Source organism: Ornithodoros turicata, chromosome 1, assembly GCF_037126465.1.
Source record: "Ornithodoros turicata isolate Travis chromosome 1, ASM3712646v1, whole genome shotgun sequence".
Classification (NCBI taxonomy): Eukaryota; Metazoa; Arthropoda; class Arachnida; order Ixodida; family Argasidae; genus Ornithodoros; species Ornithodoros turicata.
This window is the reverse complement of record NC_088201.1, coordinates 5,674,826-5,697,891: the sequence shown is the minus strand read 5'-3', so window position 1 is coordinate 5,697,891 and position 23,066 is coordinate 5,674,826. Positions and strand designations below refer to the sequence as shown.

The following is a 23,066-nucleotide window of genomic DNA, read 5'->3' as shown; positions in this document are numbered from 1 at the left end:
TTCATTGGTGGATAAGGGAGTGGAAGAGCGTCCTTTTGTGCTTCACCGCGATCAGCCGCGACAAACATATATATATATATATGCAGTCTAGTTAAAGTTCGCTTCCAGAGAGAGTTGACTGCACAGTCACCAAAATAGTTTCCTTCGCTTTACTTCCTTAAAGCGGAGGAAGAAAGCAATGTAATCGGCACCAGCGCGCAGAACATGCTAGCAAACAACAAAGCCATTATTTTCATTCGCAGGGGTCTGGAAAACTGCAGTAAGCTTGTCAAATTGCAATCAATTACCAGACTGTTACTGTAGGGAATGACATCATTTTGGCCCAAATATCGCGGGCGGGCCGAAAGAAGCGATTTTGTTGCATGTCCCATAGACTCCCCTGTATTAAATATTTGACAAACTTTAATTAGCCAAAAATCAGTACATCGTGTCAGGCCTTCAAAAATATGTCATTCCCTAGATAAACTCTAGGGGAACATGCGTGAACCGGTTTAGTGTAGAAATTTAGAGAGGTTTACCAGAACCCTGCGAACGAAAATTCCCGTAGACTTTCTTCAGAAGAGAGTTCACCGTAAGAAGTGCTTGGATGACTTCTGCTCGACTGTTCACATTTAAGAGATAATATTGCATAGATGTTGCAGTTGAGGTGCTACACAAAATCCATAGTATAGCCTGCGCAGTGAGGAAAAACACAGAGCCATTCACATCTGCCTCAATCTCTTCTAATAAGCTCATGTCATTTCATTATGGAGCTCACAAATAAGACCTCAAAACAAAGAACTTCATGACATATTCTGTTGAGTCCTATACTCCTCTTTCTGTGCCAGCCTTCAAACAGTTTTTTTTTTCACATTCATGCATTGCATGCACAACTTGCATTGGAGCATAATACTGACAGTGATTGATCAGTCTCTATTTTAAAACAGCCTTCCGGCTACAACATTTTTGTAGCAAGGCCTCACAGAAAACCACCAGCTCTAACCACTGTGCCTGTAAATGTCGGGAACGCGATTAAAATGATTAAATCCCAGAGACAAGGAATACTCCGATGGTCGCAAGCACGTTCTCACGGGCATACTTGTGATTGTGATCGTCTGTGTATTCCTTGTCTCGGGGCTTAATCACTTTCGTCACGTATCACAAGGTAGTCTGCGTTCTGGCTCTTATTCATGTTGGGAACAATTTGCATTCATAAAATTACTTCTTACTTCACAGATAACTGCCGGAACTAAAAGATGGTGTCACACAAATGCAGAATAAGCCACCATGGTGGGAACTCTTCAAGCCATCATGATGCCTTTATATCTGGCACCTTTGCAGAGACTTGGTTCAAGGCACTTGCCTCTTACAATTATGACAAAGTGCTTCACCCTTAAAGTGCAATGGATCTTATGGAGAAAGGACAAAACAAAATCACACATATGGGACAAAATAACAATTGGGGCTCTACATCGAGAGACAAGTACGGTGATCAGCAATGCTACAGTCCATGCACATACTCCACACACGGCACCCATTATTTGAGGTTTGTTGCGGAGGCCACCCACCCACAACGTTAATGTCATTTAACACCTACAACTTGTGCCCTCCAGGAGGAGGTTCTCACATGAGCAAAAGTAACCCACGGACCGACCACTGCGGCGCTGCTGATTATCGTAACTGCCGCATGACGTTAGTGCCTCCCATTATTATGGCTCGCGGACAATTTCTTAAAAAATAGTATCATCAACGTCAGTCACCAAAGCTATACAGAATATATCCAACTCTAGGTTCATGCAAACACAAACCAGCACCACCTGCGTCATCAATTGAAGCACACTATTCATTCCTGGTACCCGAATCTGAGCCAAAACAAGAACAGAGCTGCTGTGATGCAATCATTCTGCCGTTTGCGGTAATCATTATGCTACACGATTCAGTACAGAGCCTAGAGCACCACCCCCGCAGTGAAGCAACATGCTCAAATTCTTCTTGTATACTATATAGACTAAAACCTGAAGCCACCTACAAACTTCACCATCAAGCTCATCCTATGGCACCAGGCAAGGTTTGACTGTGACATGCACGCTTTCACAGCATACAGATGCTTAGAGAACAAAGCAGCAGCACCTAGATATATATATATATACACATATACAATTGAAACATACTCTAAAAAATCGCAAAGCACCACAGTCCATATCCACTGTCACCGAATAAGTTACACAGCCTTCATTAGAATAAGTCCTGAGCAGATGCGACAAGATGTGCCATCCCCCCACCCCGACGTTCTTGAAGAGGGATGCACGCTCCACTATCCTCAATACCTGCGGCCCCACGATTTTGACTTGGCGGCCCGCAGGAGCGAATCGAAGTCGCTGCCGTCTCTCTGCCTTTTTACGGGACCTCGGTGACGTCTACTTTGGTCTGTCGATTCATAGTTGTTTTGAGAGTCTGAAAGAGAGAGAGACAACATTGGCACCTTGTGCGGACGTGCCGTGAACATCAGAAACATGGCATCGTGCAGTGCTCAAGCATGTCAGCTGTAAGTGCAATGTGTTCCCCACGATGTAGTCCGATTTTGCATTCTCTAAAGGTTGTGGAGCTAGCAAACTATAGATGTATATTTTTCCCAAAGACAATGGGATCATAAACAGCAAAGGGGCACCCAATCTCCAAAATATATTTCACCATGTCCATAGTGCACAGTCGTAGCTTCAGTCAAGTGCAGCCCGATGGGCATGATCAAAATTGAACTCAGTTGGCAAATTTAGATATTGCCACGAACAATGGGTAGCAAAATGGAAGTGGTGCACATCTTACACTGATACAGACTGACAGCATGTCTTAGCATGGTTGCAAACTCAAAAAGGAATCTTTGCTGGCCCATCAGTATTCTCTAAAGGCAGATCATGGTCGGTAGGAACAATTTGGCAAGGTGAGCGAACCAGAGAGATATAAATGCAAGTGTGCAAAACTGTAATGCCTTTCAATAAAGTATGTAACATGTTTCAGCCTTTATTTGTTGAGCCAAGAACGGCCATCGTCCCGTGGTGCCGTCTACATGTTCGGGACAAACAGCACTGCCATCCAAACGGTCAACACGGTATCTACTAGAACACTTCTCAATTCCCAACACTACCTTGCGTCGCACGAATAGAGAAACAAAGGACATTCACTCACCTAAGTCCGCCCAATTTGACCGACAAAACTGTCGTCTGCCTCCGAAGCAGAGGTCGTAGCGTGGTTGTGTAGCGTCATCATTGCCATCTGCAATAAGTTGTGACAATGGCTGCGTGCTCAAAAAAAATAAAATAAAAACTAAAAAAGAACACTTTGCAATGAACTTACGTTCTACCGCCTCGTAAGCGTCAGACTTGGACACGAAAGTCACAAAGCCATAGTTGTCCCTAGAAGCGGCCCAAGGTGAGTGACATCTCGCAACAGAAGGCACAGGCTGCACTCACCCTCTATCGCGAAAGTGGACGCTCACTTCCTCTATGGCACCAAACCTTCCGAAACGCTGCCGCAGGTCGAAACGTGTCGTGCCTTCCGGGATGTTTCCTACGTACACTACTCTACGCTCCTCCTGTAATGTGTGGAAATCAGAATGATCACTGCACGGCTCTACCGATAGTGCCAAACACGTAATAAGGCAGACCGACACCTGCTTTGCTAGGACATTGCAAAATATCACTCTGCCGGAACATAATCCGAATATTCCTCAATCAAACTCGCGAGCGATTTCTCGTCGAAAAGGTGACGTTGCCCTCTCTTGAGAACTGTTCCAAGGCTGAAACACAAACAGACAAACAAACCTCAAGGTGCCCAAGAGCGTCAACAATAGACCTTTTGAGAAAAGCGCCCGCTTGCTCTCGAGAACACCTGCTACCTCTTCCGCGTCCGTTACAACCGGCAAATTCTAAAACAAAAACCCAATCGAACGGTCACTTTCACACAGAGATGCAACCAGAGCGTCTGCTATCTGCATGTCGTCTGCGCATGTGCCGGCAGCAGCAGCAAACAGGAAACTGGCGCAATTTACCACGATACCTCGGGCGCCACAGGTGGCGCCACTTTTTTTCAAAAGGTCTATCGAAAGATGACAGAGGAGAGATGCGTGGTTTAATTCCCTTCGCTGCCTGGCTTTTTCGACAACTCCCATATTGCAATTGTCATTTCTCAGTTACGATCTCTCTGTGTACCCAGGCGAATAATTAGAGCCTGTAGTCTTAGGGTTTTACCCGATTCTTCCCCGAATTGAAGGTTGCCTCTTTAGGGTTAAAGCCGATTTTTACCCGGCAAATTGCCCTCACTGGGATGTCTGTAGGAATGCACTAACTTACTTGTTTGGCAGAGAAATGCAGTTACATCACAGTTTGTACCACACCGCTACTGTTAGTTTGAATAAATGAGCCCAATTTCTCCCCGAATTTAGTGTACTGGAAGTTTTTTCACCCGAATTTGCACGAATTTAGTGCACACGTTTCTTTACCCTATTTTTACCCCCCCGAATGAAGGAAAAAAATATTTCCCGAAAACTTCAGGCACTACGAATAATGAGAGACCAGAGCGCAACATGAATGAAAAAGGAAGACCCACCTTCGGCGTGGGCTGCCTGCGTGGTGGGAGAGGCCTCCGCTGCATCGAGTCATCGGACGAACTGCTTGAAGAACTACGCGAGGACGACCGGGATGAGTCCCGACGTGGCATTCCTTTGTGCACCCTGAGATCGGTTCGAGACTCTGACCCGCCACAATAGTCGTGATCGAGGGCTGTGGCAGCAGGACAGGCGACGCGCCCTCGTCCGGGAGTCTGTATGAGAATGGACGTGCGACGTGGCTTCTGGGCTTGGTGGCGTTCGGACACAGGCGGTATGGCGCGCGGCAGGTGCCGAACGGGTTTCTAGAAGAATAGAGTACTCGATCAGGAATTGCAGAAAGCAAAATGTTGATTATGTATTTAATAATTCAAGGTTTTACGCGAAAAAGGAAACTATGATCCTGCCCTGCCTTGAGGGTATCAATCAATCAATCAATCAATGATCCTGAGTGACAACACAGTGGCTGGTTTGTGGATTACTTCTGTACACCTGAGGGTTCTTTAACCTGCACCGAAATCTCGGCATAAGTCACACCACATTTAATGTCCTTCACGGAAGAAGACACCAAACGCACCAAACCATTAAGTTGTGTGCACAGCCGGGTTTGAACCCGCAACCTCAAAATAAGGCGGGCGAACCGTATCATGTTCCTCCATGGCCAGTGATCAGGGGCGGATCTAGAGGGGGTGTCAGGATGTCCTGACCCCCACCTTCAATTTCTGTCTACACATAGTGTTTAATTGACCTAGATCATGGTGGGTCTCCCCCCCCCCCCCCCCCCCACCATCAGAAAAATCCTGAATCCGCCCCTGCCAGTGACCGTATGTTGCTCGAAATACCGCATGACACGACATGCATTCAACACACTATAGAAATAGTACAACAAGGTTGTTGAACTCTCAAAGCAACGAGGAACAGCCACATAATACCTAACAGCTGTCGCCACTATGCAGGGTTGCCACCTTTCAACACGAAAAATAGCGGAGCAGCGAGTTGAGACCCAAAGGAGAGGGGACTGGACAACGGAAACAAAGTGGAGAGGGTGAACAGGGAGTGCATCAGGAGAGAAAGCACTCGTCCAGCAGCGTGCACAAAAATATAGTTTTTGCCACTTGTACTGTGAAACACCTCCTGTGGTAAAATGTCGGCAGGACCCAGCTGGTGTTGCCCGTCAACTGGCAGCCAGCGGAAGCAACAAATACTGGATTGGTGGCCCCACTATCATGATTGAGAACAAAAAAGATTCCCTACAACTGCACGAAATAAATATAATCTGAAAAATGAACCGAAAGAAAGGCCAAATATGGCTCTTCTGTCATTTGAACGAACAACACCAAATTAACAGACTGCCATGGAAAACAAGCATCCCAATTGCCAGGTATGCCAATGGTAACACCTGCTGAAGAAAAAATATCAAAATGCTGAGAACACTAGCAATAGGAAATTGACACATGGAATCTGCCAAGTTCTTTTGAGACACCAAGCTGGGTTGGTTGTATCGGGAAGCCGATTGAAAACCTGATACCTGGGAAGATTGATCCACAAAACTAACGACACCTTGATAACTCAAATGTTCCAGTATTTCTGATATTTAGGCCAACACACAAATTGGATAAGGAGAAACAACCAAATCGACCGAATATACAACAAAAACCAACACAACAAGAATCCAGCCCAGCCATTAAAGAAAAACAACACAATCGATTGATAACCCTTTCTTCCTAAAGATTTCCTTGCTTAATCAATGTCTGTCTAGGTATTTGCCTGCAGTGTCCAGATACCTGCGAAGCTTCAAAAGGGGATTAGGCAAGCCCGAACTACACTAGAGCAAAACACTGCCGCACACACACACCTGTCTACTCCTAGGTACATGCCCCGCTCGCTGTGGCTCGTGCTTTTTCTCCGGCAGGGAGCTTGTGACGACCTCGTCCACAGACACCACATCAACTTCTTCATCGGCGGAAGTGTCGTTCTCGAGCTTTCGACTGATGCACATTGGCTCGCTGGGTTCTAGATTTTCTCCGTCCAGAAGCGGAAGCAAGTCTCCACCCAAGAGGGAATCCAGGAGGTCCTTGTCATCGTCTTCGAGCAGCGGGCCGGAGAGGAGGTCGAAACACATCTGCTCTACGTCTCTGCAGTTTGTGGGCATTAGAACATCCTTGCCCGCCGGACGCATCCACTCCTAGAGAGAGAGAGAGAGAGAGAGAGAGAGAGAAATCACCACCACAGGGTCATGACATTGTGTACGGTTATTTAATAACACAAGAGTACACATTCCACTATTTTCTCATCTGCCACAACATTGCTGCGCTATTCTGGCATTCAGAGCATCCACTTTAGTCATTTGGGCGTCACTTTTGGCTGCACAAGCCAAAAGGCCTGCTGCTATCATAGCTGCGCTATAGATTTACCGACCCAAGTCACCAAGAGGTCTAGCTGGAATGCTGAGAAGCTGGTCTGATAAGCATATCCTTGTGCAAGCTCACGCAAATCACGTCGAAGTTACTGCTGATGGTCTCAAAATTATGCTCAAACTAGCAACCAATGGTTCTTTTTGTCAGTCTTGCAGAAAGTGTTTCAGCTTAACTTTCTACAGACTGAGCGTACTACTTATGAAACGTCCAATGCGCATAAAACTCAAGGTGAAAATACAACATGCCGAGCGTGTGACTGTGCGCACGAGGGGGGGTTAACAGAAGATTGGTCACGTGACTGGGGGTGACTTCTCACAAATGCTGAGACCATAAAAAAAAAAGGGAGGACGGAGGTAGCTAGAAGGATGCGCAGTCCCCCGACCTACTTTTTTTTATAAAAAGCACATTTCTTCAAGAACGACTTCCCCGCTGTCTGCTCCCATCTTCACCTCGAAATCCCATCCCAGCTGTTCAAGAACTACACCGACCCTCCTCCCCCGATATGTGACGTCACTGATCATAAGATTCCGGTCCATTTCCTAGCGTTTAGAAATGCCACTGTGAAAACACTTTTATGGACTATGACCCGCCAACCTTCCAGGTGCAAAAGACACGTAAAACACCACAATGGACAAGATATCGAAGATAAGTCTTCCCAAGTAGGTTGCGTGAAGCGTTCCAGACGTCATCACGGAATTATGACAACGCCGGCAGTAATCGTACGAGCCTTTTGGACTTGGGAGAAGTGATAGATATTTTTTATGCACGGTAAATGCAAAATGGAAAGACTAAACGTCGACTGCCAACGATTTCTTTCCTCAGAGGTCAATGCTAAGAATGAATGGTTGCCAAAGCAAACGGGGTAGCGACAAAGTAATAGCAAGCTGCAAAGACTGACAAAGTTACATTACCTGTACGATGTAGAATAATAAATTAACACTACATCCGTTATTTACGATGCAGAAGGAAAGTCAGCTCGTATGTCGGCAAAGTGCACAATATGGAGACAGACCGGCGACACGTGGTATCCCTACTATTGTTTTAACTCTCCTGAACTGGTCATGAGAGAACGTAATACTTAGCTAATGCAGTCACACGGGACTGGGCAACATGACAAGACAGGATTTCGCAGTGAAACCCTGGTATGCCTTTCATAAGCTGCACGTGTTCCGGCACCGCTGAATGCGAATGGCAGTTTCTCGCGTTTCCGAGGGAAATGTATCGCGACAAGTACTCAAAATGGCACAGACAGTGAGACAAAATACTTACTTCGCGTGCCATAACTCTGCTAGCTTGCCAAGTGTGTCATAACGACGACTTTGTGCAAAACATCCACGTGTTCACCAAACCTGACGTGCACACCTATCACCCAAACCCAGCTTCGCGATTCTCCCACCAGGAGGCAATGGCAACCGTGTTTTTAAACATTTTTGTTGTTCTTTTAATTTGCGGTGATTCATTCCTGATGATCTGACGATGTTGCGATGGATAAAGCAGAGGTGAAAATTGATCGAAGTTGATCAAACAGCAATGAACATCCTTTTTCTGCATTTTACAGTCCGAAAAACTCGGCATGAGGCCAACATGCCGACATCACGGCGTTGTAGTTGTAGGTCCGACTAGTATGTTATGGTACCCGTGAAGTGTCTATTATTGCGTTTTTTCTTGTTTTTCATTTCATCGTTGCCATGACGTGTACGTCAACGAACGAAACTTACGCAGTACGCAGTTCTAAGAACAGATGTTATACTTGAGATAGCCATGCGTTTGCGGAAAAAAAGAAAGAAGTAGCATTTTACGCCGGCACGAGCGGTCTTCTGCTGCAGAATGTTTCCTTAAAAATTCGTGAACTTGACCTTTGCGCTGGAATTACCTTAATGTAAGTGAAAAATTGACATTTAAAAAGATTTTGGTGCGAAGCATGAACAGGGGCAAACCCAGGATTTTATTGACAGGGGTTTATTGAGAAGTTTTGGACAGGATGCTACAACACTGCCTAGGGTCAAATGAATGCAATTACAGCACTTTGTGACGACAGAAATTTAGGAGGGATTCAGGACCATCCGAACCCCCTCTAGCTGCGCGCCTGAGCATGAAAAAGTTTTTGTTTTAGTGCCACTGACAGATTACATTGAACTCTGAAACTTTGCCTTGCGTTAGGTACGTTACTTGCTTACTGCTACAGTATTGTCATGCTAAATTTTACACACTGTCAAAGCAAGAGCATCAGGACGACAGACCAGAAGAAGAACAATAACAGTTCGAAACATGTTCTCGTTTTGAGGCTCTTTATTTATTTATTTTCTTCATATCTTACAAGCCACGTAAAAAGGGGAGTTAACACAGTCATTGACCCGACGATTCACTATATTTCTGTAGCCGACACACACAAAAAATCTCTATACAGTTGTTGCTGCGACAATGTCTACAAAGACCAGGGGGACCCTCACTTTGAGCTGGGCTTCATTGTCGAAGCATGTAGTGCCCCCCCCCCCCAAGGTTTGCCACTTACAAAGACAGGGAACATGACTAACAGATCTATATCTTACTTTGCAGGATAATGTAAAAAGCTCTAAAGAATCACCTGGCGTGTAGTAAGGTTCCGGCACTACTGTGGTGAATGACAATGAAGCTAACATTGCTTCTGGTGCTACTGATTCATCAAGCCCTCTGCAACCAGCAGGCACTCACAGTAGTGAGCGGCACGAATGGCGACGGAGAAGAGACAACGGTTGAGCAGGATGATGAGTCGTCCTCTGATGCACCGCCGAGTCATTTATTCCAGCCAGAGAAGGAATGGAAGGAGGTGAAACCAGGTGATTCACACAAAGACTTAATGGACATTTGCAAGTAGCACTCTAGTGACGGGCAAAATGGGTCAGCTTAGTGAACCTGTTCATTCAGTTCAGTCTAATGAATCGTACATTGTCCCAGTTATTAGTGACGTCTTATCGTCACGTGACAGATAGCGACGTCATAGTGTCCCATGTCTGCCTGGGCCGTAGCAAGCAGCTTTTGATGTGTTCGTTCACCCTGAATGCACTATCAGCATGCTTATAACCCGGTCAGGTGGGTCAGTACACCACACGTTTTTGGTCGTCAGCTCTTTGAACACCCTGTTCTTTCGGGGATTAGTCAGTGTACACTCTCTGGTCGTAAAATTCCCCAGGAAGAAAGGAACAACCGGAAGTGTTTCTAGCTCCGTGTCCAAGGTTAATGTACGCACGTATTTACCACGCAATGTACGCACCACTATATTTATTCCTATCCTATATGTATCCTATATGAATCCTATATGTATTATAGCCCTGACGTGCAGCACCTCCGGCCAAGATGTGAGTCAAACTTTGGTTTCCTCACATGCAGGAGATGTGCTGCCACCTGGTCTCCACGTACGCATGGACCTCACTACAGGGCGCAAGGAGGCCAGACTTCTCAACGAAGAGCCCAAGAAACCACAAGGACCCAAAGAGAAGGAACGTGTTCGCTTGGAGTCTGACGACTTCAAAAATTTTATCAAAGACCTACGGGATGATCCCCATGTAGATGAAGTGAGTCAGCTGTTGTGCAAAGCTTTACTTTATTGGTGGTCTTGGACTTTTTTTATGTATTTTTTTTCAAGTAGAGCATGTAATTAAGATTAATGTGACAAGCTGTGGCAATCAATAGAAACGTGTGAATAATTATTTTAAACCCGAAGCAGATCAATACGTAGCCAAAGCAAATACATAGCTATAAACCCAAAGCGGATACGAAGCGAACAGTTTCATAACATGGCCAGATACACATGTACGAATATAAACATGTGCACAGCATGTATACACAATATAGTCATAGGTGGGGGAATGTGAAGTAGTGGTCACTTTGTTTTATGTCCTCCCATGTGATCCATGAAGAAGATCAAGAGACACGGACACAGAAGACGACACAGCAATAATTTATTGGCTCATCTCAACTTAAAAGCTAAAAATCTCCCTCGTGATTTTTTTTGTCTTAGCTTCGGAACTCTTTGAACATTTTCGGTTTAGAAGAAACATTGATTGAATTCGAAATTGAGTATAGAATTCTGTCTTCGATTCAGAAATCGGATCGATTACGGAATTATGCGCTTCAATATTCGGAAAATTCGAATATTTGCACATGCCTAGCAATGAAGCATCCCAGTGATCATCGTTAAAATAAAGTTGATTGTTATATACGGTGGAACTGCTGAAAAGAAAAAAATATAAGTTTTGGTTGTCTGACAGATATGATACTAAAGCAACGCGTGTTATCCATATTGTGCACAAGAACAGCCGCGGGGGCCTTGGTATTAGCGCACAGCTTGGAAGGTACCCAGTAAAGTGGTATAGTGGTACCTGCACAGGATGGACACAACAAGGAGCAGTTAGAAAATCAAGTAAGAAAATCTGGGAATGCTGTGTACAGCAGGTGATAGATTGGGACGCGTAAAAATTCAGCGACACAATTGAAAAACTAAAGAGAGAGAGAGAGACTGAGATCTGCTCCAGGAAAAAATAGGAGAATCAAAGAAAATATTAGGCACCATTTGGCCACGTATAATTGGATCAGGCTTATGGATGGTTAAATGAAAATATACTTGAACAGTCAAACGTCTTTTGAGGAGAGATTGTCGGGCATCGTAAAATTTATAAGTTGGATTTGAGGAACCAGTTTTCTGCACCATGATATTCACTGATTCAGCAGATCAAATTGATTCAGCAAGTTTCCATTCAGCAAGCCCTTATGTGAATTTATTTTTAGACCCGCAAAATATTGATCCGATCACTGCTATCTCAAACTTGTGAAGCATTCAAGAAGCATCCCAAGAAAAACGTATTGGAATTCTCCACTTAGTATATCGTGTTTCTTCTGTCTTGACACATGCATCTATGATGACTGTGGGGATCGCGTGGGTGACTGAAATATTTACTTTTACTTTACCTAGCACTCGAAATGGTCTGCCTGTATCAATGCAGATAAAGGTTGGAGGTTAAGGGGGAATCACTTCTGCGCAAGACAATAGAGAACGTTTGTTCGCACGGTGCTCAGAAACGGCGTAAAATATCGTCAAAACAGAAGCACTGGCGTGTTCTCCTTGCTTTGCCCTTGTCAATGACACATTTTGTAGAATTCCAGGACTATCCGTCGATTTGCATTGAGCCCGAATTCGCAAATATTTTAGTTTGCGACACTCTATCGAGATGGCAGCACACGTTCGAGACAAACCAAACTTTAATTTATGAAAAAATCAACAGCTCAACCTTGTCTTCTAAAAAATACGTCATTGACTAGAGAAAAGCTAAGAGAACATGCCGGTACCAATCTTACGATGATACCGTATTTACTCGCATAATTTGCGCACTTTTTTTACTGAAAAATGACGCGAAGGTTGGGGGTGCACAAATTACGCGAGGCATTAACGAGTCGACTTGAAAAATGTGCAAAATCTGTTAAAAGATGGTCCTTTAGGTGAATAGTACAATACAATCTCGGTGATAGGAATCTCACGGGGTAGCGGAAGACATTCGTATCGTCCGAAATTCGTATAAAAAAAATTACACCAAAATAAAAATTTAGGCAAGAAAATAGACAGTGACTGTTCATTTTCTATAACTGTCAGTGAAAGAAGTCGGTCGTAAGGATTTTCTCTCTTCGTTTTTGGTCAATGCTGTAAAAATTTGCGAGATGATTCAAAAAGGCCCAGCACGTGCTTTCCACGCTTTTTCTAAAGCGAGCTTCTCCTAAAGCACGCATGCGTTAGGTGAAGCAAGCTTGCGGAATGCTGACGCGTATGTTCCCTCCACGTGTTCTGGTCGTTTTATTTTCACAACTTTTTTAGTGAAAAAGTGGGGGTGCGCAAATTATGCGATGGCGCAAATTACGCAAGTAAATACGGTAGTTTAGAGTGTTCATGTGTCTTGTGCGAACGAAAATTACCCATAGATTTCTGAAGACGTGATTCCCCCCTTAACACATGCATGAAATCCAACGTAGCTACGACTTAGCTTTTTCTTTTTTTTCTATGGTGAGTTTGTTCTGTTGAGGTTGAACTTGTAGTTGTTGCGACAAAGAGGTCTTCGAAATGTGATGATGGCTCGCAAGTGAGTGAGTCCCTTGCTTCCGCAGCCTGGAGTCTCTGCAGTATATCGTAGCATGGAAGAGATCAAGCAGGAGATGAGCAGCCTGAAGCTGGAGGCCAGGTCAGAGTCGGAACTCCTCGAAAACCTCCTGACACGCTACCAGAATGCCACCCCCGAAGGCAAGGTTCCCCTCTTGCAAGATATGGAGTTCATTTTGCATCAGGTGAATAGCGCAAGTTATGTTGGATACCCTGTGTGAGAAAAAGCGTCGTCATGGTTTTGAAGAAAGATGAAAGTCACTGAAAAGGTTAGCCAGCTGTAGGACTCGAACCCACATCTTCTGGATTGCCGGTCCAGGGCTCTACCAGTTGAGCTAAGCTAACACGCCTATTCAGCAACTTCCAGGGTGCGTCATCTGAAGGGACAAACCAGCCACTCTCTCTCACTCATCTTCCTTTCATGAATCATCCTCCTTTCATGTCGTATGAATGTGTGTGTGAGTGAGCAAAAATGTAAGAGTGAAAGGAGGATGAGTGAGAGAGAGTGGCTGGTTTGTCCCTTCAGATGACGCACCCTGGAAGTCGCTGAGAAGGCGTGTTAGCTTAGCTCAATTGGTAGAGCCCTGGACCGGCAATCCAGAAGATGTGGGTTCGAGTCCTACAGCTGGCTAACCTTTTCAGTGACTTTCATCTTTCATCATTAATTTCTTAGGCAAATTGAGGCTTTGTATGTGTTTGTCCCTTCTATGTTGTTCCAGCCTCAGAACATCAGTTCTTTCATGGTTTTGAAGTTTCACCTCCTTGGATGAGTACTCCTGTATCTAAAATATAGGGGGGGGGGGGGGGGGGGTTCAAGCATGGGCGTACCAAGAGGGGGGGGGGAGCTTCTCGGGGGAGCAAGGGGAGCTTTGAGGTCACTCGTGAAAATTGCTTCAGCTTCAAATTGCTTCAAAATTGCGCTTCAGCTTGCGCATCGGGTATATGCCCAGTGCTTTTAGTCCATGCCGTGGGTGTACGCACGTGCCACGCCATGGAGCAGTTCGGGCGAAAAACGTAGTTTGTCTCATGAAGGATGTGAAGGTATAAATGTTGTCACTAGAACATTTGTGGTTACTGTTGTGGGCTACAATTAAGTAAATCGGTATTAAAAAATGCGGCAATGTGCATCATACCGGGCATTGAACATGTACACAACACCATGACCGGACCCATTCCAAATCCACACATATACAATAGACATGCGCGCGCTTCTCCTGCTGTCTGATTGGATGCCGCCAATCTTTGCTACCTGAGTATCCCATTGGTTACCATCAAAGACTGCTCTGTTTTCATTGTGTTTTTCTTCAACAGTAGCGCTATGTGAACTAATTTTGCGTGCATTATACTAATTGAAACAGAGACTTTCATTTGAGAACAAGTTGTTTTTCATTTTAGTGCCCCTTTAACATGTAGCCCATGGAGCATTCTATGTGCAGTCCACAGGCAAAGGAAGTGAATAAGACACAGATTACCGTCAAGGGACGGTCTGGAGGTGTCAACTGGTTTTGAGATTTGAGTTGTACTCCAGTGTGAGGCATGCGTTGATCTAGCAGATCGTCGTAGCTTTTGAAGAACGAATGGCATGCTACACATCTAGCTTAGATTTATGTTGACGTAAGCGTGACGTACTGCACCTTTGTGGACGTCACGGGCCAGTGTGGCCAAGATAACTGTGCTTGAGGGCTGTTTCGATATGTATTAAATGTAATCAACAAATTCTCTCTGGAATCGGTGGCTCGATTGTCCGGCAGAACAGAAACCGAAAGTTGCTGATAGTGACACTGCGACAGCGACAGCGCTGCCTATAGTTCGGAAATAATTGGCTGCAAATTTAATCGACATATTTTGCGCAGTGTCTCTGAGCATCGTAAGAAAGTGTGTGCTTTTTAATCCTTGGTTTGGGTCTGGACTGCAGCTCTAAATACGCACGAAACTGACATAACCAAGTAGTATCCATCAGAGGAAAGAATGACAAATCTATCAGTGTGTTTCTGTCATTGTTGACGGCGAAGAATTAGATTACTGTGAAGGGCAGCGTTCCGAAAGACATGGCGACCTGAGACCGATTTGAAACACTCAGTCGCGCTGCTGTAGGCTTGCAAAGTGTTTTTATTTATTTATTTATTTATTTATTTATTTATATATTATACGTCAAAGGCCCGTAGGCATAACATGACGGAGTCGTGGGTTGCATAGTAGCAACGTACAAAACATAATATAAGTATTTTTGCCTATAACTTAACAGCAACAAACAAACAAACAAACAATGGACATTATACAGTATAACTTAAGAAACGTTGTGGACACTAAACGCTCAAATCGCCCATTAAATCAACAATTCTCTTTTTGAATGAAACAGGATTAGTAATGGTTGCAATATCATGGTCAAGATCATTCCAGTGTCGTATCGAACGAGGCAAGAAAGATTCCTGGTAAAAGTCGTGCTTGCAAAATGGCCTCATTATTTTATTAGGATGGTCAAGGCGCGAAGAACTGTAATATGCACACTGTAGCATATCTGTGTGTAATGCCTTGCTGTGGAAAATCTTGTGAAAAAGTGTGATAGACGCGATCTTGCGACGCTCAGACAGCAAAGCGAGCGCAGCCTTTTTCTTCATGAGGGAAACACTGCTGTGCGGAGAATAGTCACTGAAGATAAAACGAGCCGCTCGGTTTTGAACTGATTCGAGGGATTGTGATAAGCTGCTCTGAAAAGGGAAGGTTTTGCAGCCTCAGGCGTCACGGTTGAACGGCCGTGTTGAACGGGGAATATAACTTGATACCTAGTGGTCTCGTTTCTGCTGACAGTACGATGCAGCGCGGGATTTCATTAGAATGGGTGGATTGGTGGCTTTGGCTCCGGACCTGAACGCAACCATCGACGAGGTGCGAGCGCTTGTGGCATCTACGCTGGGCTCTGCAGTACAGGGGTAAGGGAGAGACGTTAATTACATCACTCGAGTAACTCGCAGAATCTGGCCGCAGTTTCGGTTTTTTTTCGACCTCTCACGTAAGTCTGAAGCTGTGCATTCTGGGATGAGCTCGGAAGTACGAAAATTCTGGCTAGGGACCTGCACGATGAACTTTCAAGCTTTGTGAGTTTATGCAATCGCAAAGCTGGAAAGTGCTTTGTGTATGTGTCTGCACGTAAGGTAAGAGTCAATTTACGTAGTGCAGATTCGCTTCTAGAAGTGATGCATGCAGCTAAAGAAAAAAGGAGAGTTTCCTCGCATAGAGCAATCAGCTCCAGGCTTGGTGCCGCAGTGTTGTTGTGACACCAGCAATAAACACAGTGACAGCAACAAAGTAAGCCAAAAAATGGTGGGTGTTAGCAGTGGGGGCAAAATCATCTCGGCATTTATTTATTTATTTTATTTTATTTAGCCCATCAAAGGGTTCAAGTAAGGTGGGCCATATCATTTCATTCAAAAAATTGGCACTCAGAATAGACACACATAGACACACCTGCAAGCACATGCATACAAATACAAGAGAGTGAAACATTTGGTCAGACTCAGGTGATCCCGTCAGCAAACTGCTGTAATTTGGTTACATTATGTATGGCCTGTGGCAACAAATTCCAATCGCGAATAGTGCGTGGAAAAAACGAATACCTGAAACAATCTATGCGTGCGAATGGTTCTTGGAAAAGGGTACTATGAGAGCTGCTTCTTGATTCCAGCCCATATAGTTTGTCTTGTACGCAGTCGCACACAGGCCGATTTGTGTTTTACAGCTGCTCCGCTATTGCAGTTGCACTTTTGTTTGACTACCTGTTGACTGGACTGTCATTTAGCAATCCGGATGTCCAGAGCAGAGTGCTAGAAGCGGACCTATTGCCTGCCCTGTTGCGGCTCGCGGCACTGGATGCCTCGCAACGTGTTCGTTCCACTTCATTCTTTGCTCTTTCCTGCCTGGTGAGGAATTTCCCCCAAGCGCAGTCGCAGTTCCTGGCACAGGGTGGGCTCAGCGTAGTGGCTGCACTCATGGGGCCCGCAGGTGGGTGACAAGTGTTTTCTTGTCGGTGTCTGCCGTATGGCATATATTTGGGAACAACTAAGTGAAGGTTTACTGTCACAAAATGAAATATGTGTTTAGAAAGAATGCCGCGTGACACATAACAGGGTGTTTCGCCTAATGTGCCACAGAACCTTTTTTTTTTTTAATCATCTGTTACCATAGCACTAGGTAGTATATTTTGTGGTGGATCTGGGAAAATGTTACTTTCATTTGGCAAATTTCAGAGTTTTATTCAAGAAATTTAACTTCTTTTAATTAAAATTTGATAGGTGACAAAAGTTCCCTGCAGAATAATTCTGTTGATCCCATAATTTTCAGACAAGTAAATTTTTTAAGGCTGCACAAATAGCAAACTTTCAAAATGGAATCAAACACAAATATCTTACAGACAGTGCATTTCGAATTGTTTATTTCACTTTCAAATCCAATTTGAGCATTCCCAAAAAGCCCAATTCAAATATTTCAAATATCTCTCTCTGAAAAATTTTGTAACTTTGTACTCATTGGGGAACTGCTACTCCTAATGGGGGAGCCTAAAGCTTCCCAGTCAAGATGAAATATGATTAGAAAAATAAGCCCACTTACTTCAGGTATTGGAACACACATTACATTGCTGGGTGTGCATCGTTTAGTTTATTTGCTTGCATTTGTACTTTCTGTACTTTTACAAAGTGCTAATACGTATGTCCCTCTGTCACTGTATGGAACTCTGGAAGTTGTGAATACATTTATTGGCACCGATAATGTAAGAGCACAGAAAACCTTCCAGTCACTTGTGAAAGTGTGCTTCGTGTGGACCCGTATAAGACCATATTGTGAGCACAACTAAGAATTGTCATGCAGAAATGCCAGTCTTTGTACATATGGGCTGGCTGAAGCTCTCCGCAAATGGGTGCTTGCAGACCAGGAGTAGAGCTGCTCACTTGGCTACGATGTGGCTCAAACATCTCCAATGTGAAAGAGACGCTTTCAATGCCTTCAGAAGCCTTCTGTAACCATTTTCGTAAATTCTTCCTTTCGCTTCGGTATAGTAGTAACCCAGGAGAGTGCTGTTCTCCAAGGTGGAGCGTATCCGAGACAGCCCCAGCCATTAGTTCACGAAATCCGCGATCTTTGACGACCGACAACGGTTGATAGCGATCATTTTTGCAACTTCAGCGGGTCTGACAGCCTTTCTTCGCGTAGGAATCGGCCTGGGCTTCACAGTATCGGTTGTTTCCAGCGGATTTCTTTGCACTTGGGAAGTAGCCCATTTGATGTCTCCACATTCTGTACCAACACCGCGATAGTGCGAGTAAACGAAGTCAATGTTGCCCACTCACTACGCTACGCTGCAGCTTTTGGTTAACAAACCACCATAATTTCACGCGTGTCAGCCGCGGCTTATGCGGGATTTTTTTTTCTTTTTCTCGCGGGTGCTCTGCAGCTTATCCACCGGCGCGGCTTATCTGATAACTATTTCTCCTCTGTATTTGCCCCATACAATGGCTTGATCGAAAGGGCCGACAGTACCTCTGGAACAGCACCGCCCTGCCGTTGCACGAACAATACGTAACAGGGGCGCGTCCACATTCGAGTAGACTGACCTTCCTGGTGCCCTTCCCCCCGAGCAGCTTTAACTAAGGTGGTGACAGTGATCCGTGTCTTCTGGAAGGCCACTGACCCATCGATCCATGGGCGCAGTCTGATCTTGGTAGAACACCAGAACCACACTTGACCTCCTTTCTTGTGCACCATGCCGACCCTGGAGTATGGACCACAGTGTTTATTGCCCTCTCTATGGTCTCCTTTGTGGTACAAATCAGTCGCGGCGTATTGCCCGTGGCTCATCTGCGAGTGCGGCTTATCTGCCTGAAAATTTTCAAAACGTTCCTAGAAATGGGTCCTGCGGCTTATCTGCGGTGCGGCTTATCTGCCTGAAAATTTTCCAAACGTTCCTAGAAACGGGTCCTGTGGCTTATCTGCCTGAAAATTTTCAAAACGTTCCTAGAAACGGGTCCTGCAGCTTATCTGCCTGAAAATTTTCAAAACTCTCCTAGAAACGGGTCCTGCGACTTATCTGCGGGTGCGGCTTATACGTGTGAAAGTACGGCACTTTGCAAGTTCGCATGACGCATTCCACCATCCGAAACATGAGGATGACTGTGACGATCGAACAGATTATGCTTTGGGTCAGCATAAAATCCAACGCGTCGCTACTGGACAACGTGCCGTCACTGTATGCAAATTTTCGCGTCTGCCTCGGTCTCGGGCCACAATGCTGACATGAAAGTGTGCCAACGAAGCATAACACTATGTTTCAGAAATATTAGACAAATATTGGAATTTCAAATACTCAAAATTGCCTGTGAATACTGTTCGAATAGCATTGACTATTCGTTTCGAATATTTGCGCAGCTCTAAAATTTTTAAATATATTCTTATGACACATTATGAAAACACCTTGTTTGCAGTGTCCCAACTAACATGCCCCAAAATTAAAAAAAAAAAAGAAGAGTACTCTACTCGAATAAAACCTACTAAGTGTTGTTAGCAGATGCATATCATAGTTGCTGGTATTTATCCCTCGAGCCTAATCAATTCATTAGACAAGATGAACTAGCTAACTTTTAAAATATCAGTTTAAGGGCCGAAATGTTAATTGGAAAGTTGTAGGCTTCCTTGAGAAAACACCCAAAACGAAGTGTTTCCAACAAGCTCCGCTTTGTGTAATTTTATTTTTTTTGTCCAAAACAAGAGTCAGCAAAACAAATAATACCACATGACAATGCATGCTGCAGTTGTGGGCACATTTGTGAGAAATTTTTACTCCCTTCAGTGTGCTGTAAATTAATGAAATTGCCAAGAAATAGATTTAGTAGAACCTTGGCCCCGCTCAGTTTTTCTCGAAGGAGAATTCTGAAATTAGAACAGCAATGATGAGAGTCTCTTCCTCTTGAAGTGCGCAAAATCTAAGCCGAGAGCAAATGTAACATAACTGAGGTCTGCAATGATGTATCCTATCATATTGCTTCACAATACTAGTATAAGCACCACTACATTTTCATTTCCAGGAATAGATTTCAGAGGTGACTATGTGGGATCGAAGCTTGCTCTCAAGGCACTAATTCTTCTGCATGATTTGGTTGAAGAGCAAAGCGTCATAAAGGATAGCACCCACACAGAGTGAGTTGCCACAGTACTTGGTTAAACACCTGTCTGATGGCTGTCGTATTGCTTTGGATCCTTCCATACCAGTTGGCAGTGATGGCCAGTAGTTAACTACATGTAGTTAAACTATTAGTTAAACTACCTGATTGTAGTTAAAAAGTAGTTATCAACTACGTGCAGAAATGTAGTGGCAACTACTAGTTAAACTACTATTTCGACTACAGTAGTTACGTTACTGCAGGTGCCAACTACTTCCGATTTTGCCGCAAGCTTTACGGCACGATTGTGCTTCCGACTTTTACCTTGAGTTACTCGTTTGGTAAGAACGGAGGTGCAGAGCAGTTGTGCCGTGCGTGTACTAAATCTTCACTTTTTTCACTGCTTGCGATTCGTATTTAGGTGTCCAAGGACACTACAGAATGGGATTGGTGTTGATGGACAACGGTTATAGAGGTAGTTAAAATACATTGCAGTAGTTATAGAGGTAGTTAAAATACATTGCAGTAGTTAAAGAAGTAGTTTTAACTACCTCCCCTGAAAAGTAGTTGAACTACTAGTTAAACTACTCCATCACAAAGTAGTTACTAGTTATAGTTAAACTACTGTAGAAGTAGTTAGTGGCCATCACTGCCAGTTGGTTCATTTGCATTTTTCTCACTGTATTTGGATTGCTACTACCAAAAATTCTAAGATTCTAAACTCAGAATTTCTTCTAGCGCAGCTAGTGCGTGCAGGCTATGCTAACTGCCAAATTAAAATTCAGCGTCAGTTTTTTGTAACTTCTGTTCATCCACTCAAATCAAAAAGCCGGGTAGCAGAGTTTGGGAAAAGCACTGTTCTGACGCCATCTTCTAACCAGAATATACAACTGGTCCAGTGTTGCGTTTCATTCTCCTCAGTCGCTACTACGCTTGCAGTAATCCTCGTGACAAACAGAACATTTCGGTTTTGTTAGAAAAGAAAGCGCGTAACACTACGGAAAAATATGGTACTCACTCATAAGCGTATTTCTTTCTGTCTCCCTTTTTCTGAAAAAAACAGGTTGCTGGCAAGCATTCGCCTTCACGGTATATGCAGCCGGGTCGGTCCACTACTCCACAGTCCCGAACTGGACACGCAAGAAAAGGTGGTTCGAGCTATGCTGGCCCTCGTCGAACCGTGCAGGGTACAGTTTCGCGAGACGGTGCCCCAGCTCAAGAAACTAGTCGAAGCGTACCGACACAAAGCGGCCGAAGAACTGAGTGCGGACGGCGGCGGAAGCCCGTACTTTGAAGGGCTACTCGCGACAGTTGAGCAGCTGTTGCGGACTTTGACCGTGCAGGCCAAAGAAGAACTGTGAAGACCATGAGGGCTTTGAGCTGGTGACACTTCCAGAGAGTAGCTGAACTGTTCACGTGTGAATGCAAGCCTCGGGACTGAATTTGGCCAATAAATTTTCACTATCGGCGCGACTTCAGTGCAGGAGCGGTAACGCTGAAATTGGTTTCTTAGAGGCGTGTGTATGCGTAAACTAGTGTGTGTGTGCGGTTGCGGGTGTACACTGTACTCCGAGACAACATGAGGGTTAAAGGTCAAAAAGTGGAAGATACGGTGAACGTAAGTTAGAGCAAAGGCCTCAGGTGGGGATATTGTCAACAGGGACTATTGTTCTACTGGACCTTAGTATTTTATTTACAGCATTCAAATGTGCTCGAAGTACATAGTCTCCGAAGGATGTTTTCACAACGTGGTCAGTGTACTGTACAAGTAACACTGCGGGTACATCACGTTGTTACTCGAAAGTGCCATGTGCCTGCCAGAGCTAATCGCAGATGTCCATGGATTGGTGAGTGGAGCTGACTTGTCCCGAAGTATAATCTGAAGGTTGCTTCTCTTACTTTCTGCAAATATTGGCACAGGAGAATAAATGCCACCCCATCTGGACAGTGTGCCCCATCCAATCTTGGCTAACGTTACCTAACATCTCATCTCAAAATTGTCCAATTCTCCAAATGTCGCAAAAAGCGCGCGCGGAAGGTGCGGCAAGTGGATTAAGTGTTCCCGCCTCTTGTTTTACCTTTATGTCCCCCGCTTTGACCTTGATGCTGGTGACGTCCGTCTTATCACAAAGAAAACAAAAGAAATGAAGGCGGGGACACTTCGTCGTCTAGACGCCCATTTCGCGCGCGCTTTTTTGCGACAATAAAGCAGGCGGGGTTAAAGCAGCGGTTTTACTAATTTTTTTCGACTATTTCTGTTGCCATACTGTGCATAGTTTTTGTTGGGTCTGCGATTAACCGTGGATAACTTCATATTTATGGGGGGGGGGGGGGGGAAAGGTGAGGTTGGCGTGTCAATTTTCAAAGTCCGATTGAAAAAGAAATCCCTCAATTAAAAATTGTCCAAAGCCTTCCTAAATGGTGGCAAAAGATTCCAGAAAGTAATTGCCGAAAGTCCCACAATCTTCCGGCGAATATGTCGACAGTTAAAACTTTTTATCACTTTAGGTGAAACACCCTGTATATATACGGTTTCGGCTCATTTGCATAGAAATTTGGTGATGGGTATTTCAATGTATGCGCTCTTTTCAGGATTTTTAAATAATAGAATGGCTTTTAATGACGATTGCCTCCCATGCTGCTAGCTCACTTTTGCCCGAAAACCCCGAATTAAACAGAGATCATTAGGTGATCATAAGGTGGCCTTTTCACAACTGCTTAGGCGCATGTGTGACCTTGGGTGGGTGCGCTGGACAAGGTTTTTCTCCATATTCAGTAGATGGTGTTGACACCCATATTTG

General features: G+C 44.5%; 2 protein-coding genes across 5 annotated transcripts; one reads left to right on the top strand and one right to left on the bottom strand.

The window, feature by feature from the left end:
• Window positions 1–897: 897 nt before the first annotated feature.
• Window positions 898–8,392, bottom strand: LOC135377380 (peroxisome proliferator-activated receptor gamma coactivator-related protein 1-like). 2 transcript variants are annotated; one of them, XM_064609743.1, is made up of 7 exons: window positions 8,266–8,392; window positions 6,435–6,764; window positions 4,582–4,884; window positions 3,447–3,568; window positions 3,331–3,389; window positions 3,163–3,249; window positions 898–2,433 (listed from the first exon to the last, which is right to left on the bottom strand). In XM_064609743.1, the coding sequence occupies exons 1-7, from the start codon at window positions 8,275–8,277 to the stop codon at window positions 2,300–2,302; spliced, it is 1,047 nt and encodes a 348-aa protein (XP_064465813.1). In that variant the 5' UTR covers window positions 8,278–8,392; the 3' UTR covers window positions 898–2,299. The 2 variants fall into 2 exon arrangements, with proteins under 2 accessions (XP_064465813.1, XP_064465815.1); XM_064609745.1 differs by lacking the exon at window positions 8,266–8,392 and adding an exon at window positions 7,908–8,178.
• LOC135377379 (nucleotide exchange factor SIL1-like) lies at window positions 7,567–21,738 on the top strand. 3 transcript variants are annotated; one of them, XM_064609742.1, is made up of 8 exons: window positions 7,567–7,655; window positions 9,553–9,812; window positions 10,363–10,547; window positions 13,126–13,302; window positions 15,926–16,047; window positions 16,914–17,116; window positions 20,191–20,302; window positions 21,329–21,738. In XM_064609742.1, exons 2-8 carry the CDS (start codon window positions 9,617–9,619, stop codon window positions 21,624–21,626), a joined length of 1,293 nt encoding a protein of 430 aa, XP_064465812.1. In that variant the 5' UTR covers window positions 7,567–7,655; window positions 9,553–9,616; the 3' UTR covers window positions 21,627–21,738. The 3 variants fall into 3 exon arrangements, with proteins under 3 accessions (XP_064465812.1, XP_064465811.1, XP_064465810.1); XM_064609741.1 differs by lacking the exon at window positions 7,567–7,655 and adding an exon at window positions 8,396–8,495; XM_064609740.1 differs by lacking the exon at window positions 7,567–7,655 and adding an exon at window positions 8,569–8,875.
• The last annotated feature ends 1,328 nt before the right edge of the window (window positions 21,739–23,066 follow it).

What these genes read in the sequence shown, in the direction of transcription:
- LOC135377380 (XM_064609743.1), bottom strand. An exon ending in ATGTACCTAGGAGTAGACAG is followed by an intron (nt 4,885 to 6,434) that starts GTGTGTGTGTGC and finishes CTATTCTTCTAG; the next exon opens with AAACCCGTTCGGCACCTGCC. An exon ending in GTCCACTTTCGCGATAGAGG is followed by an intron (nt 3,390 to 3,446) that starts GTGAGTGCAGCC and finishes GGCCGCTTCTAG; the next exon opens with GGACAACTATGGCTTTGTGA.
- LOC135377379 (XM_064609742.1), top strand. Translation starts at nt 9,617, where the DNA reads ATGACAATGAAGCTAACATTGCTTCTGGTGCTACTGATTCATCAAGCC. An exon ending in CTGGGCTCTGCAGTACAGGG is followed by an intron (nt 16,048 to 16,913) that starts GTAAGGGAGAGA and finishes ACTGTCATTTAG; the next exon opens with CAATCCGGATGTCCAGAGCA. An exon ending in TGCACTCATGGGGCCCGCAG is followed by an intron (nt 17,117 to 20,190) that starts GTGGGTGACAAG and finishes TTTCATTTCCAG; the next exon opens with GAATAGATTTCAGAGGTGAC.